The sequence below is a fragment of the Lethenteron reissneri genome, chromosome 13 (genome assembly GCF_015708825.2).
Source record: "Lethenteron reissneri isolate LAM-NWPU_2019-01 chromosome 13, ASM1570882v1, whole genome shotgun sequence".
NCBI lineage: Eukaryota > Metazoa > Chordata > Hyperoartia > Petromyzontiformes > Petromyzontidae > Lethenteron > Lethenteron reissneri.
In genome coordinates, this window is record NC_083791.1 from 3,115,798 (window position 1) to 3,130,095 (window position 14,298).

Consider the following 14,298-nt stretch of genomic DNA (forward strand, 5'->3'; position numbering starts at 1 on the left):
CGCATGGGGAGCCATTCTGTAGGCCTGCAACACACCGGCTATGCGGAGGTCCCAATCCGTCTGGGATACCGACACCTGCTGGGACAGCATGGACGTGATGGTCCGATGCAGCCGTTCCACCATCCCGTCAGTTTGTGGGTGATACGGAGAGGTCCGAACCTTCTCCGTACCCAAGAGGTCGCACACCTCACGTAGGAGTTTACCAGAAAAATTCCTACCCTGGTCAGTAAGCAGCCGTTCCGGAGCACCCTTGTCGAGGACATAGCCCTGGACAAAGGCCTCCGCGATGGCTGCTGCCGATTGGTTCGCCAGGGGCCAGGCCATAGGCCATCTCGTGAAGTATTCAACCCCCGTTAGTAAATACCTATTGCCCCTGGGTGTAGCGGGAAATGGGCCAAGTATGTCCAGAGCGACGAGCTCGTTAACCCTGGAAACTTTTATGGACTGCAGCGGAGGGTTGGATCCCCTAGCAGGTGGCTTCCTCTGCGCGCATTGCGTGCACGACCCCAAGAGGTCCCCCACGTCCTTTTCCATGCCCGGCCAGAAGAAATCTAGCTGGAGCGTGGCAAAGGTCTTATGAACCCCCAAGTGCAGAAGCCGCTCATGAACAGCCCATACCACCTTACCCCTTAAAGCAGCAGGCACCACGAGCCGCTGGCGCCGGGTTTTACCATTCCAGTGCATCAAAAGTCCCTGGAACAACCCCCACGAGTCAACGTTTTCCACCCCCTGGCCAATCCCCCCGGCGCGACGGCGCAGAGCGAGGAGGGAGGTGTCCTCCATTTGGAGGCGACCCCATTCCGCGACTGACAACCCCAGCAACGAATCCCTCCCTTCTTGCTCGATAGGACCCGAAACCGAAGGTGCATCGGCAGCGGCCACGAGGACCGAATCGGTGGTGACGTTCGGAGACCTACAACGCCCCGAACCCAAGAGGCACGCGCACTCCGAAGTGGGTGGCAATCGCGACAGGGCGTCAGCGTTCGTGTGGCGGAGACCCTTACGATATGTGGTGACAAAGTCATAGTCTTGGAGAATCTCCAACCATCGAGACAACTGGCCCGATGGTTGTTGAACCCGCAGGGCGTATTGTAGGGCCGCATGATCTGTACGGACGGTGAACCGCCGACCGTACAGATACGGGCGGTACTGCTGAATGAAATAAACAATCGCCAATAATTCCCGACGGGTAACGCAGTACCGCTGTTCGGCTGGAGACAGTACCCGACTACCGTAAGCCACCACATGCTCTACGCCCCCAATGAGCTGGGACAGCACGCCCCCGATGCCCGTGTTACTTGCATCTGTATCGAGCAAGAAGGGTTGTGAAAAATCCGGGTAATTCAACGGCGGCGCCCCCACCAAAGCATTCCGGAGGGCGCGAAAAGAAGCCTCCTCCTCCGGCCCCCAATGAAACCTGACTCCCTTGGACGTCAAGGCATGCAAAGGTTTCGCAATCGTAGCGAAGTCAGCCACAAATCGCCGATAATACGACGCGAACCCAATGAAACTCCTGACCTCTCCCACAGAGGTGGGAGTCGGCCAGGAGCTGACGCATTCCGTTTTGGCGGGATCAGTGGATATCCCCGAGCGCCCAACAATGTGACCCAAATATCGCACCGATTCGCGGAGTAAATGGCACTTCTGTGGTTTAAATTTCAAATTGGCAGCCCGCATTTTGAGAAAAACAGCACGCAACCTCTGGAGGTGTTCCTCGAAGGATTTGCTAAAGACGATGACATCGTCTAAGTAAATCAAACACGAATCCCATTGCAACCCTGCCAAGACCAATTCCATTAACCGCTGAAAAGTTGCCGGCGCAGAATGTAAACCCATCGGCAAGCGGTTAAATTGGAAGAGACCCTGCGGTGTCCGAAAAGCAGTCTTAGGTTTTGATTCGTCATCCAGAGGAAGCTGCCAGAATCCAGATAGCAAATCGAGGGTGGAAAAGAATCGCGCCCCCGCCAAGGCATCGAGCGACTCATCCATTCGAGGAAGCGGGTACGCATCTGCCACAGAGATTTTGTTCAGACGCCGAAAGTCGACACAAAACCGCAGTGATCCGTCGTGTTTTTTCACCAAAACGATCGGCGCGCCCCACGGGCTATTGGAAGGGGAAATGATATCGGCGGCTAGCATGTCATCAATAGCCGATTTGACATGATCCTTTTCGGCGGGACTCAACCGAAAGGGATTTTGGCGGATTGGCGCGCTGTCACCCGTGTCAATATGGTGTCGCAGCAATTTAGTACAACCAATATCAAATTTGTGTTGACTAAAAACGTCAGCAAATTCGCTCAGAAGAACTCGCAGCTGCGCGCGCTGCGAGTCGGACAGGTCCACTGAACCCGCGCAAAGCGCATCCAGCCAACCGTCATCACAGTCCGAATGCGGTCGCGACGGAGGATCGGTGGATACCTGACCCACGAGTGGTTCCTCATAGGGTACCGGCGTTGCGTGTGCAAGCACGGTCCCTTGAGGAACCACGGCCGTTCGCGATCCCACATTAAGGACTGCAATGAAGGGGTCCCCATCCCCCCTCACCATGGTCTGAGCCGCGAGCAAATCTGGTCCATTTACCCCGGCCCGAGATGGTCCCAACAAGACCCCCCGATCCGCAACCCCTTCATTAAACGGCCGACGCAATCTAAGAGGGACGAGCATCTGAGCCCCCGGAGGCACGCGCACAGTTTTTGTGACGAGCGCCTGCACGGTGGCAAACGCCCGACGCTCCGTGGTGGGGGAAGACAGAAATGTAACGCGTCGGCCCGATGGGAGCTCAATGCACCCTTGGTCAATAAGGATGCGGATGGGCATTTTGGCCAGAAAATCTGTCCCCAACAGGCACGGAACCGCGAGTGAGGAGGAAACCAAAACAGGCCCGGATAATTTAATGTCCCCAATGCAGATAGTGGCGCGGATTTGGCCAATAATGCCCAGAGAGCCCCCGTTAGCGGCATAGCACGGCACGTCAACAGGGAGCAAGGGACGACTTTGAACGGGAAGGATGTTATAAATTAAATCAGATATAATGGTCGCCGATGCCCCTGTGTCAATTAAAATCCGCACCTCTACCCCATCAATGTGACCGACCACGACCGAAGATCCCGCCGACGCAGCAACGACACGATGGGCGAGCTCCGACCACTGACCCGGTTGGAGCGCCCGCCGCATTACCGAACGATCGCGCGCGACGGATGGGGAATTTGGAGCCTTGTTTAGTTGGGCGCGTGAGTGTGTGTCGGATGTGTGCGTGGGCCAAACGTGTGAGGTGCCGCGACTCGCCGTATTTCTCTGCTGGAGCTTGGGAGGAGACGGCGTGGCGTCCTGGCGAGGTGTCGCCCCGCGCTGACGGGGAGCCCGGCATCCTGACGCAACGTGGCCTTGCAGGCCACAGTTGTAGCAGCGTGTGAGCGCCCCCGATGTCCTGGGCTGCTCCTGGCGGCTCGGTCCATTCCGAGCCTGTGGTACTGCCGCTCTCCATTCCCCTCGCCGCTCCACCCCGCAGACCTCCTCCGATGGGAGGGCGGTAGCCGCCATGGCATGGCTGGCCGCCCCCTTTGCCGCCTTTCGACGAAGGGACCGCAAGCCCCCGTGGATGTGGCGCGCGACCAGCAGGGACGACATCTCTGAGTCGTCTTGAGCCAGGACGTTGACGTCCAGCTCATCAGCGAGTAGCAGCAGCTTCTCAGCCACCATGGCATCCACTCCTTCCTCGTCCATCCTTGGGAAAGCAGCCTTCGCTAGAGCCAGGAGAGCAGTCCGGAAGGCCAGAGGTGATTCGTTGGTGCCCCGACGCCGATCGTGGAAAAGCTGCCTGCAGTCCGAAGGCGGCCCATAGACGGCTGACAGCAGCTGCAACGCCAGGTGTAGGGTGGCGCGCTTTTCCCTCGGCGCCGAGGTGAGGGTAGCCAGGGCGTCGTTGTCCAGCATCGCTGGCAGCGCGCGTAGAGCCTCGGCGTCCGTCCAGTTCGCCATCTCCTGATGAGCGATGAACCGTCTCTTGAAGCCGCCCCAGTCTCCGTCTGCGCCTACGAATTCTTTCAGAGGTGGCAGACGCTGCTGCAAGGCGACGTCCGTGGCTGTAGATCGCTCTCCGTCGCTCCCCGCCGATGATACAGTGTGGGCGGGCTGTGCACATGGCATCGCCGGTCGCTCCGATGTTGACGCGCCGGCCGGTGTTGATGATGTCACGGCTTGTGCTTGGCGCTCAGCAGTCACGTGACGCGGGCCGGCCCCGCCGTCCGCTCGCACTGTAGAGATGGCGGGAAATTTAACCGCCAGCCGCGTCGGGGTGGCGGGAAACGTTGCCGCGCGCCGGCTGCTGTCGTCGACCCGCGCTGCCCCTCCAGCCCCCAGCCGCGTGATCTCCTCCAACGCAGCGGCGGCGGCGTAGAGCAGTTCCGCCAGGCGGGAGTGGGCCAGCCGGAGTCCTTCAGCCGACGCATCCCCCCCCTCTTGTCGTAGCGGCACGGGCGTACTTGGCCCCGGCTGCTCCGATCCGACCCCGGCCATCTCTGGTGTTGAATCGGCCGCGGCGTCTTCCATCTCCGACTCCTTGGTACGTGTCGTCCCTCGTGTGTCCATCGTTTGGACGTTTTACTTCTGACACCAGATGTAGTAAGTATATGGAGGCTTGACGACAGGATCGGAGGCACACTTATTTATTACACCAACACAGTTATTTACAGGTCACTGGGCTACAGGGATTTCTCGACAGCTAACCCCTCTAACCTATACCAATTCCTCCACTACGGGACTAGGGGAGGCTATCTGTCCCAGCTTGGTTAAGCTGGGATCCCGGCTCCCTGAGTCACCAGACCAGCTTCGTCTGGGCTCTCGGGGCCACGCCACCGGCTTGCCCTGGTCGGCCCTTATAAGGACAGCGAGCCAGGGGAGCTCTGGGGCCTACACTAGCTGGTCTTCCGTCTTCTCTGGTTATAGCTGAGTCCCGACTCCCGAGCCTTTCGGCTCATCACCTTTTATAGGACTTGCCCCCAAGGGGGGGGCCCGTGGGGGATACACATGCGGACGTCGGTGCGAGCGCCACCCTTGTGTACGGCCGTAACCCCGCCCCTTGTGTTTGTTGGCCATCCGTGGCCATGCATAATCACACCTCAACATTCGTAGACATGCGCAATTACACCTCTACACATGTGTCGTAACTCTCCATCACCCGACACGGCCAAACAGTAAAAAATGTGTCACGTTAACAAAAGACAAATAGTTCACTACTTTAGCCCACCGGTGTGTTGAAGAGTGAATCAACACATTTATGTTGTTGAAAATACAGTGTTGCATAACATTTAAAGAATCCACAAAACTGTATGTAACTGAGATGTGCCCTGTAACGTCACGTTTATACTTTCTGTTTTAAACAAAAAAATTTCTTCATATAAGAAATATAGCATTTGTATTCATCAATTATTTCCTCGCAGACATACTGTGTGGACAGGCAAGTTCCCGAGTCTGCGTGTACGGCCACAGCCTTGCTGTGTGGGATAAAGAGCAACGCCAACACCATCGGGGTGTCCCACAGTGTGCAGTTCGAAGACTGTGGCACAATGAGCCCCCAGACCCAGGCCGACTCCATCCTCAAATTGGCGGCTCAAACAGGTACCGCTGCGCGGCAAAGGCGCACCCGAGATGCAAACATGCACGAGCGAGGAAATACGTGAATGTGTGAATGCACGCCCCTTGGTCCCTTATGGGAAAAATGCAGGGCACGGCCAAAAAACTACGCTTTTACTTCCTTATGGAAATGTCAAGAAAATAATTAAATGCATTAACTGGTGTTATTTGTTATTATCATCGGTCGGTAACCATATGAAATAAACTCACTGAAGCACATGAAGTATTGCCTCTTGCAAAGGGCGACTTGGGTTACATCTTGTCATTTTATATATCTGCAAGCTATAAAACAAAAACATTTAAATGTAATATGTAATGCTTGCCCTGAATATGGACTCGGTCTGACACTAGGCATTTCAATTCTGGCAACAGATGAGCACTACTCTACATCTTCCCTGATAAAGCAGCCAAACACTAGAACTATTTGACTCAATTATGTTTTGATTACCCTATGAGACTGATCCCCACCATAGGAATCAGGAATTTCTACCAATCACTCAGGAACATCCAACTTTCATTTGAGCACGGTGCATGGAGACACGTTCACCTTTCATCATTATTGTATTATTTGGAGAATATACCAGATGTAATGTCCACACCAAAAAATGTCACATCAGCTCATTCTAATTCATGGTTGTCTCATGTTATCCAACACTCATTTGATACATGTAATATTTTAAAAAGTTACTAAAGTTTTGCTTATGCAATATTCTGAAGTAACCAGCTCCAAGCAATGCAAGTGTTGTGTCTGCATGTCCAGTGTGCTCACCATTACATAGCTGGGTGGTATTATTTTAGTGTGCACAAACCTGAATAAAAATCTGTGTGTTTACAGAGCTGTCTCGTCCTAACTCAAGATATCATATTATGCTACTGTTTAGCCCTGAATCATGTGCACAGTCGTACACTTTTTAAAGAACGTCTCAGAATATTCAATGTTTGCTGGCGAATGGAATAGCATGTGCAATTTCCCATGAAACTAAACATTCATTTATGAATGTATGCTTCATATTAAAGAAAATAACTGCTCAAAGTTAACCCTTCACCCCACAGTAGGGGTGTACATTTTTTTTTATTGAAACGCTACACAGTAACAATTTGGCATGTTCCCTACCTTTGAACAATGCCATTCACATGGATAAAGTGTCAAGCGTTCGCAATGAACGAGTGCAATTTAGTGCACATTTATACAGAGGAATCTGATGAGCTCTGAAGCTCTTTTTTCACAGATATCCAAATATTGAAGAGACAGCACTATTTGCAAACATAAACCGAAAATAAATAACCGTCCTTTTTAACACCAACTTCATCATTATCAGCAGTAGCCATGATCTATCCACTTTTGGGTGATGGTCTTCCACATCGTTGCTATCCCTATCGGTCCCTACAATGCCACATTATATATTGTACCTCCGATTAGCATTGTTGTTAAAAATACATATGCATCATCACTCTGTCCCCAAAGTGGTCATCCTCTTAATGTGTGTTCTCTCTTTTGGCTGCCATTCTGCCACCACTCCCATCTATAAGCCATCACTCCTTACAGCAATGTACCCGAGCAAAGCACGCTCAGCATTTTCGCAATCAACATTTTCTCTAATTTGCATGTGCTCCTTTTTCAGTGTCATTTCCAGCACACGTCTCTTTGAAAACCTTTCCGATGTCTGCCCGTGTTCTCTGTCAGAGTTCATGTTTCCGATTTATATGTCAGAGCACACAATTTCGATTTAAAGCTTTCGTGACTGCAGGGATTCATCTTCTTGGTTCTTTCGGTAAAGTCACGTAGAAGGGAAATAATAAAATAATAAAAATAAAACATAATAAAATAATTCTCACGACGTTTCGGCCACAACGCAAGCAGCCGTCCTCAGGTGAAGACCAGGTCTGTCGGGGAGACAGCATTCAGACGCTGTCTCCCGTAACCTCGTGAGAATTATTTTATTATGTTTTATTTTTATTATTTTATTATTTCCCTTCTACATAACTTTACCGAAAGAACCAAGAAGAAGAGCACACAATATTCACTGATTGAAAAGCATTTTCACCAGGCACATCAGTCTGTTTCTGTTAATTATCAAATAAATAAATAAAAGTTCCCAAACCACTCTATCCTGCGCTCGATTATCTACTTATTCATACATTTTATTGTTTTACCTCATAATTGATTGAGCTATACATGCTTTCTCGCCCCAATTATTTATTTTTTTCCAGTGCTTTTGTACGTAACTTTTGTTTTGCTCATACTCGATCTTCGGCTCCACTTTGTTGCTGTTAAGGTTTTTTTTTCAATCAATGCCTTTAGTTCATCACCTTTTGTTGTAAAATGTGTCATCAGCGTATCGGAAATATGTATTACTTTTGTAGTGGTAATGATGGAGACTCAGTCTTGTCTGGCGGCAACACGTTAATTTGTAACGATAACACAAGGTTCCTGACACAAAGGGGTATAGCCTCCAGGCTAGCGTGTCCTACTCACTGGGACGATCCTTATATATCTCAGCCCTCCGGCTAGGGGGACCTTGGGGAGGCTAGCTTGACCCGACCCAGCCAAGGTCCTCGGGTCCCAGCCACTGGCCCACTCAGTCCCGCCCTTTAGAAGGACGTCGTGTCCGGGGGTTCCCAGGGTCCTATTCTAGGCTGGCTCTTCAGATCTTCAGCTTGACGACGACTGGCAAACCCGTTCAGAGGTCCGGCTTTTCTACAGTTCCCAGGGTCACTCTGCCCTTGGCCACGCCTACTCTCTAGAACCTTCTGGAGGGAGCTGGACTATTGCATAATCCGGTTCTCAACCACCCTCTGGGTTCCCTGGCCTAACGGCATAACTTAGTACAGGCCGGACTCGCTGTTGCTCCCTGTTGACCCATGGCTGGCGCTACACCAGGTCAGTAGTGGTGACGGCTGATTACGCTAACAATACCCACTCCACTTTTACCACTTATTTGCCTTTATTTCTCCAATCCAATTATAGCCTTCGTAGGAGGGTATCATCACCTTCCTTGACTGCTCTTTTATATTTGGTTAATTTATTCAATCTCAGTAAAACTGTTCAATGTTTAATATTTTTTATTATTATTATAAAGCCTTCAGTTTGTGAGAACCTGGATGACTGCATGAATATCCACTGAAAAAAAAATGCCTTTTCCTAGTCTGCTATACCAGGCATAATTGCATTTGAACACAAACTTATAATGGATAAAATATAAAATTGGCGAGTGTTTCCTGTGATTGTTTTTGCTTCAGAGCAGAAGGCAAGTCCATGGAAATAAATAAAATTGTATCTTGTGGGGAATTAAAAATAATATTTACTTTCACCTATGGACCAGAACATCAACCCCTTTCAAAATTCCGCAGCCACAAAGCATCCTTGAAGCGTTTGTTGGGAGTGGATTAAATAAATATCGTGACAACAAAACTAAAATACAAGCAAATGGCACAAATATTAATTCGATATTTAGCCGATGACCTTTTGAAGCCATTTCAGGTGAAATAGTGGTTATATATTTTTTTAAAGGATGCTTCAAAACCACGGAGGTGACGCGAATCCAGCGACCATGCTGGTTATTACTGCGGCTGTAACAACCATAATACTGCACGCCGTCTGCTTCAAAGTGAAAGTCAAAGAGCCCCTGATGTAATTCGCAAGAGCAGGGCCATTGTGTGCTGGCTGTGTGCCGGAATCGAGGTCCAAATTTGCCAAATTTCCAAAATTACACCGCAAATTACTCAATCGCCCCTTACTTGCATATTAATGCCACAGGTTCATTCTTACCAATGAGACATCCTGGTATCTTGAGTTCTTAGTTGGTTAAAATAAACTTTAATTAACATATCCTTTTTCATTAGCAGTGGTGTTTGAACGTCAGGCTACTTTTACTTTACGACTACTTTATACAATATGTAAAATGTTAACATTTTAAGGCTATTTAAATATACTGATTTATTCATTTTCTGACATAAACTTAGCGCTCTGACAATTCTATTACCCTCCTGAGCCACTTCCCCATCTGCCTGTGGAATTGTTTCTTCAGCAGTGGAGACAGTGGTGCCACTAACCCATCTGGGGCCCTAAGTATAAATTATGTTTGGAGGGCTCCCTCCTATTTAAATGTAGCATGTGCTTGCATGTGTAGTGCAATAGTGCCAGCTGGTGGACAGCAGTAGCAACTGTGGTGGACAGACCATACACACGCCAGTGAGGGTGTGAAACGGTGTGTTGGCAGAGAGGAGGAACTAGGGTAAGGGTCTTGGAGGACCCTATCTGGAGGCCCCTGGAACCTGCTAGCGGGTTCGAGAAGGGAGGCGTGGTCAGGGCGGAGCCAGGCCGCGCTGGTAGCATAAAAAGAGCCGAGAGCGGGGGGCTCGAGGCTGCCGGTTCTGGGAGTAGACTCGTCTCGTCGTTGTTGTCGTCTCGTCACCTGTCGTCGCTTAACGTCTCCGCTAGATTTTGCGCTACGAAGATAGAAGTTGGCTATCTCAGTCAGCGCCGTCAGTGTTAGACGGCTAGTGTTGTGTACAGGCTAGGCTAAGCTACTGTGGAGAGTGTGTGGACGAGACCGTGGGAGTTGGTAATGAAGAAAGTGCCTCATGGAAACTCTGTCTCTAAATCGTTGACACTACACATATATTATGTTCAACTTCATTCTCTCCATACATAGCCAACCATGCTAATCAGAGGTGCGGGGAAAGGACAACAAAGTAAACACAACAAGCAGTTAAACAAATTTGTTTTCAATCTTAATTTGAAAGTGCATACCTCAAGTGGCTTCCTAATATCGGAAGGAAGAGCATTCCAGATGGCCACAGGAGCGCATTTTGTAGGTGGTAGATTCTAGTATGTGGCGTGTGCACGTATGTGATGCGCGCTAGTATGTGAAGTGTGTGCTTGTATGTGACATGCCGCTAGTATGCGATGTGTGCTCGCCTGTAACATTTCAGTTTCATTTATTTCAGTTTTCAGTTTCATTTATTTGGTATAGCCCTGTGAGCCATTCGGCTCCTGAATTGGGTGCAACCGCAACAAACAAAAACATGAACAAGAAACATCTTAAAGTGACTATGCGCAAACAGAAAAATCCAGGAAAAAACAGCAAAGTCTTCCAGAAAAAGCACCGTATATCAATGCTGTGTGCAAAAATCACAGTGCGATGTAAGTAAAACAATAACAACCATAAGACAATTTAGATTAAATATGGCTAAACCAAAAAGTTTTCGAAATCACCCAATAATAACTATCAAAGCAACGTAACAGTGATCATAGGAACTGTGATTGAAATTTTACAATAAACGATATACATAAAATGTACTACTAGACTTTGCAGCCATAGCTGGCTGTATGAGTCACTCCATAACAGCAGGAGTATCACCATTGGAACCTCATTTGCCAGTAAAAAATATGATAATTGTTTTTTTACCCTTTTATCTGGCAACAAAACTGACACCTTATTTACAAGGAGTCGCCTTTTGGCGTCATCTGGTCCAACACCATGTGAGACTAGGCTCTAAGGAAAGCTGTCTCGGGTGTGGACCAATCAACTTCAAGGACAGTGCATACATTATCAGAGTTATGTTTTTTGTTTGCATTATGATTGCAGGTATTGTGGTCTATGCAAACATGACTCCTTGTAAAGAAGGTGTCAGTTTTGTTGCCAGATAAAAGGGTAAAACACCAATTAGCAGGAGTATCTGTAGGAGTATCAAAAATTTGCAATGCACCTTTAAGATCAGCACACTATAATCAAAACACAAGATCATACTTTGCAGTGGTCATCCGGAGTGAAACATTTGATTTTACATGCTGCTAGTATGCGACATGGAGAAGAAGATGACAACCTGCTCTCGGTCTTCCCTGCTACGTGCAAAAGCACAATGAATGTCATCACACCGACGGCTGAATGCCTGACAAAGGTATCCCGGCCTGAAAAGCAACAGTCCAGAGATCATTTCACAAGGTCAGAGCAATGTGAATGTCGGTCCGTCGCTGCAAATCATGCATCTTAACATCGAGGGCTTCTCCAGTGCGAAATACGATTACATCGCGAAGATTCTCCAGTTTCAAGACGTTGACGTCCTTGCACTGGAAGATGCGCATCTGAATTGACAATGCCCTCGATCAAAGATAATCGGATACACTCTCATTTCTGCAAGCCACCATCCGAAACATGGCCTTGCAATATGTGTAAAGAACGACCTGAAGAACACGGTCGAGGTCGTGCCACACACCTCACCACACTACATCGCCATCAAGATCAATGACGTGACAGTGGTCAATGTCTATAAGCCTCCAGGTATGGAATGGCCGTGTCTGGCATTACTGCAGCCAAGCCACCCTATCATCCACATAGGCGACTTCAACAGCCACCACACTTTGTGGGGCTATAATGCCAACGATAGAGCTGGTGAGCAACTGACATCATGGGCAGCGGCAGAAGACCAACACTTGCTCTATGACGCAAAAGATTGCAGTTCTTTCAAGTCGGCGAGGTGGAAAAAATTCTATACGCCCGATTTATGTTTTGTGTCTCGGGACCAGAACGGAAATCCGATGCCGTTGAAGAGAACAATCCTAGACGACTTTCCAAATAGCCATCATAGACCTGCAGTGATCCATATCGGTCTTCAGATTCCGCTCTTCCACTGCGTACCAAACCCGTGTTGGAATCTGAGATCAGCGGAATGGGTGAATTTCACTGCGGACTTGGAAGAATCAGTTGGAATGATACCTCCACGTGCAGTCAATTACCTTCGCTTCGTTGGTCTCATCAAGGCAGTTGCCAAGGCCAACATCGCAAGAGGCTTCAGAAAGGTCTTCACTCCATGTTGGACTCCAGAAAGCGAACAGCTTTTCCGGAAATTCCATGCTGATAAGAAGCAGGAGACTGCAAAAGCCTTACTCAAGTCACTGAATTTGCAAAAAAGAGAAAGGTGGCACGAAATAGTCGAGGCACTTGGCTTTGCAAAGTCGAGCCGAAAAGCCTGGCGCCTCCTGAGGTTGATGGGAGTTGCCGCGATGCCAGCCTGTCAACTTCTGCAAGTCAGTCCTGCCGAGATTGCTAGGCAACTTATAAACAATTCACGAACTTCAATCGACAAAAGCATAAGATGGCAAGTCTACAAATAACTTTATTGCATCTTGACTTAAAGCATTCGTGACTGCAGGAATTCACATTTTTTGGTTCCCCCCCCCCCCCCTTTTCCTGATGACGACCACTTGTGTTGCGATCGAATTGTCGTATTTTTTGTTATTTTGTTATTTTATTTGAACCTATCTACATGCCTTTACCGAAAGACCCAAATAATAACTTTGTTGCACGCTAGATAACTGCCAAGAAACCTCTGAATTCTTCCGTCCATTCTCAGTGGAAGTAGGTGCCGGTATTGCCCAGTTGAAATGCAAGAAAGCCTCAGGTCTTGACGATATGTATCCAGAATTTATCAATAACTTGAGACCAAGAGCAAGAAAATGGCTAGCCACATTCTTCACTAACATCCATTCCACAAGCATCGTTCTGAAGGAGTGCAAATAGTCAAGAATAATAGCCATTCTGAAACCAGGCAAGGACGCATTGGATGCTCAAAACTCCCTCCCTACTTAGCGTCTGCGACAAACTAATGGAGCTGCTTCTGCTCAAAAGGCTGATGCCCACGCTTGAGGAAATAGTTCCCAGGAACAAGCATGATTTATAACTGGTCGAAATTGTTGCAACCAGGTGCTTGCCTTAACAAGTAACAGCTTTCATCGACCTCTCTTCAGCTTACGATACCGTATGGTGGAAGGGACTCCCGCTGAAGCTTGCGAAAGCCGTGCCTTTCCACCCGACAATTAGACGAATCACCGAAATGCTGAGCAACCGATGGTTCACCTTGGTGAAGCTGCCAGCAGCTCACGAAGAGTGAAAATGGACTCCCGACGGGGTCAGTTATGGCACTGGCGCTGTTCAATCTCTTTACTAGCGACATTCCAGCGACATCTTGTCGTAAGTTCACAAAAGCGGATGATATCGCACTCGCAACTCAAGCACGGAAAATGGAGGACATTGAGGCTGTCCTCGAAAAAGATCTGAAGACTCTGGAAGAAATTCTTCAAGAATTGGCACCTTAAGCCTAACCCATCGACGAGCGTCATCTCCGCCTTCCACCTGAACAACAGACAAGCTTCGAAAACGTTGAACGTTAACTTCTGTGGGGCGAAGCTAAAGCAGGATGACCACCCTCGGTATCTAGGAGTTACCCTGAATCGGACGCTTAACTCTCATCACCACCCCAAACAAGCTAAAGGTAAAACGAAAGCACGAGTGAATATTATTCACAAACTTGCAGGAACAACATGGGCAAGCGATGCCAGCACGTTGAAGATATCGACACAGGCGCTTGTTCACTCCACTGCAGAGTACTGTGCCCTGGTGTAGGGTGCACGCCCTCACACGAACCTTGTCGATGCCTAAATTAACAACGTGCTTCGTATCATCAACGGTTCCCTAAAGTCGACTCTACTCCCGTGTATTCCTGTGCTGGCGAATATCACTCCAGCCAACATCCGACCGCCACTCGGTGGTTTGAATCATGGGCGGCTATGGACTAGGCAAACAAAAACATCATTCATGATCTGACGGTGGAAGTACCGGGATTCTCTCTTCCACGACAACTATGGACCACGCTGAACCGTGCTCA

At 49.0% G+C, this 14,298-nt stretch overlaps 1 protein-coding gene across 1 annotated transcript in view; it reads left to right on the forward strand.

Annotated features, from left to right (window-relative positions):
• Positions 1-14,298, forward strand: part of LOC133342004 (alkaline phosphatase-like) — a 63,280-nt gene that overhangs the window by 21,063 nt on the left and 27,919 nt on the right. The window contains 1 exon segment of the mRNA XM_061550863.1: positions 5,439-5,616. Coding sequence (XP_061406847.1) covers positions 5,439-5,616 — 178 coding nt within the window.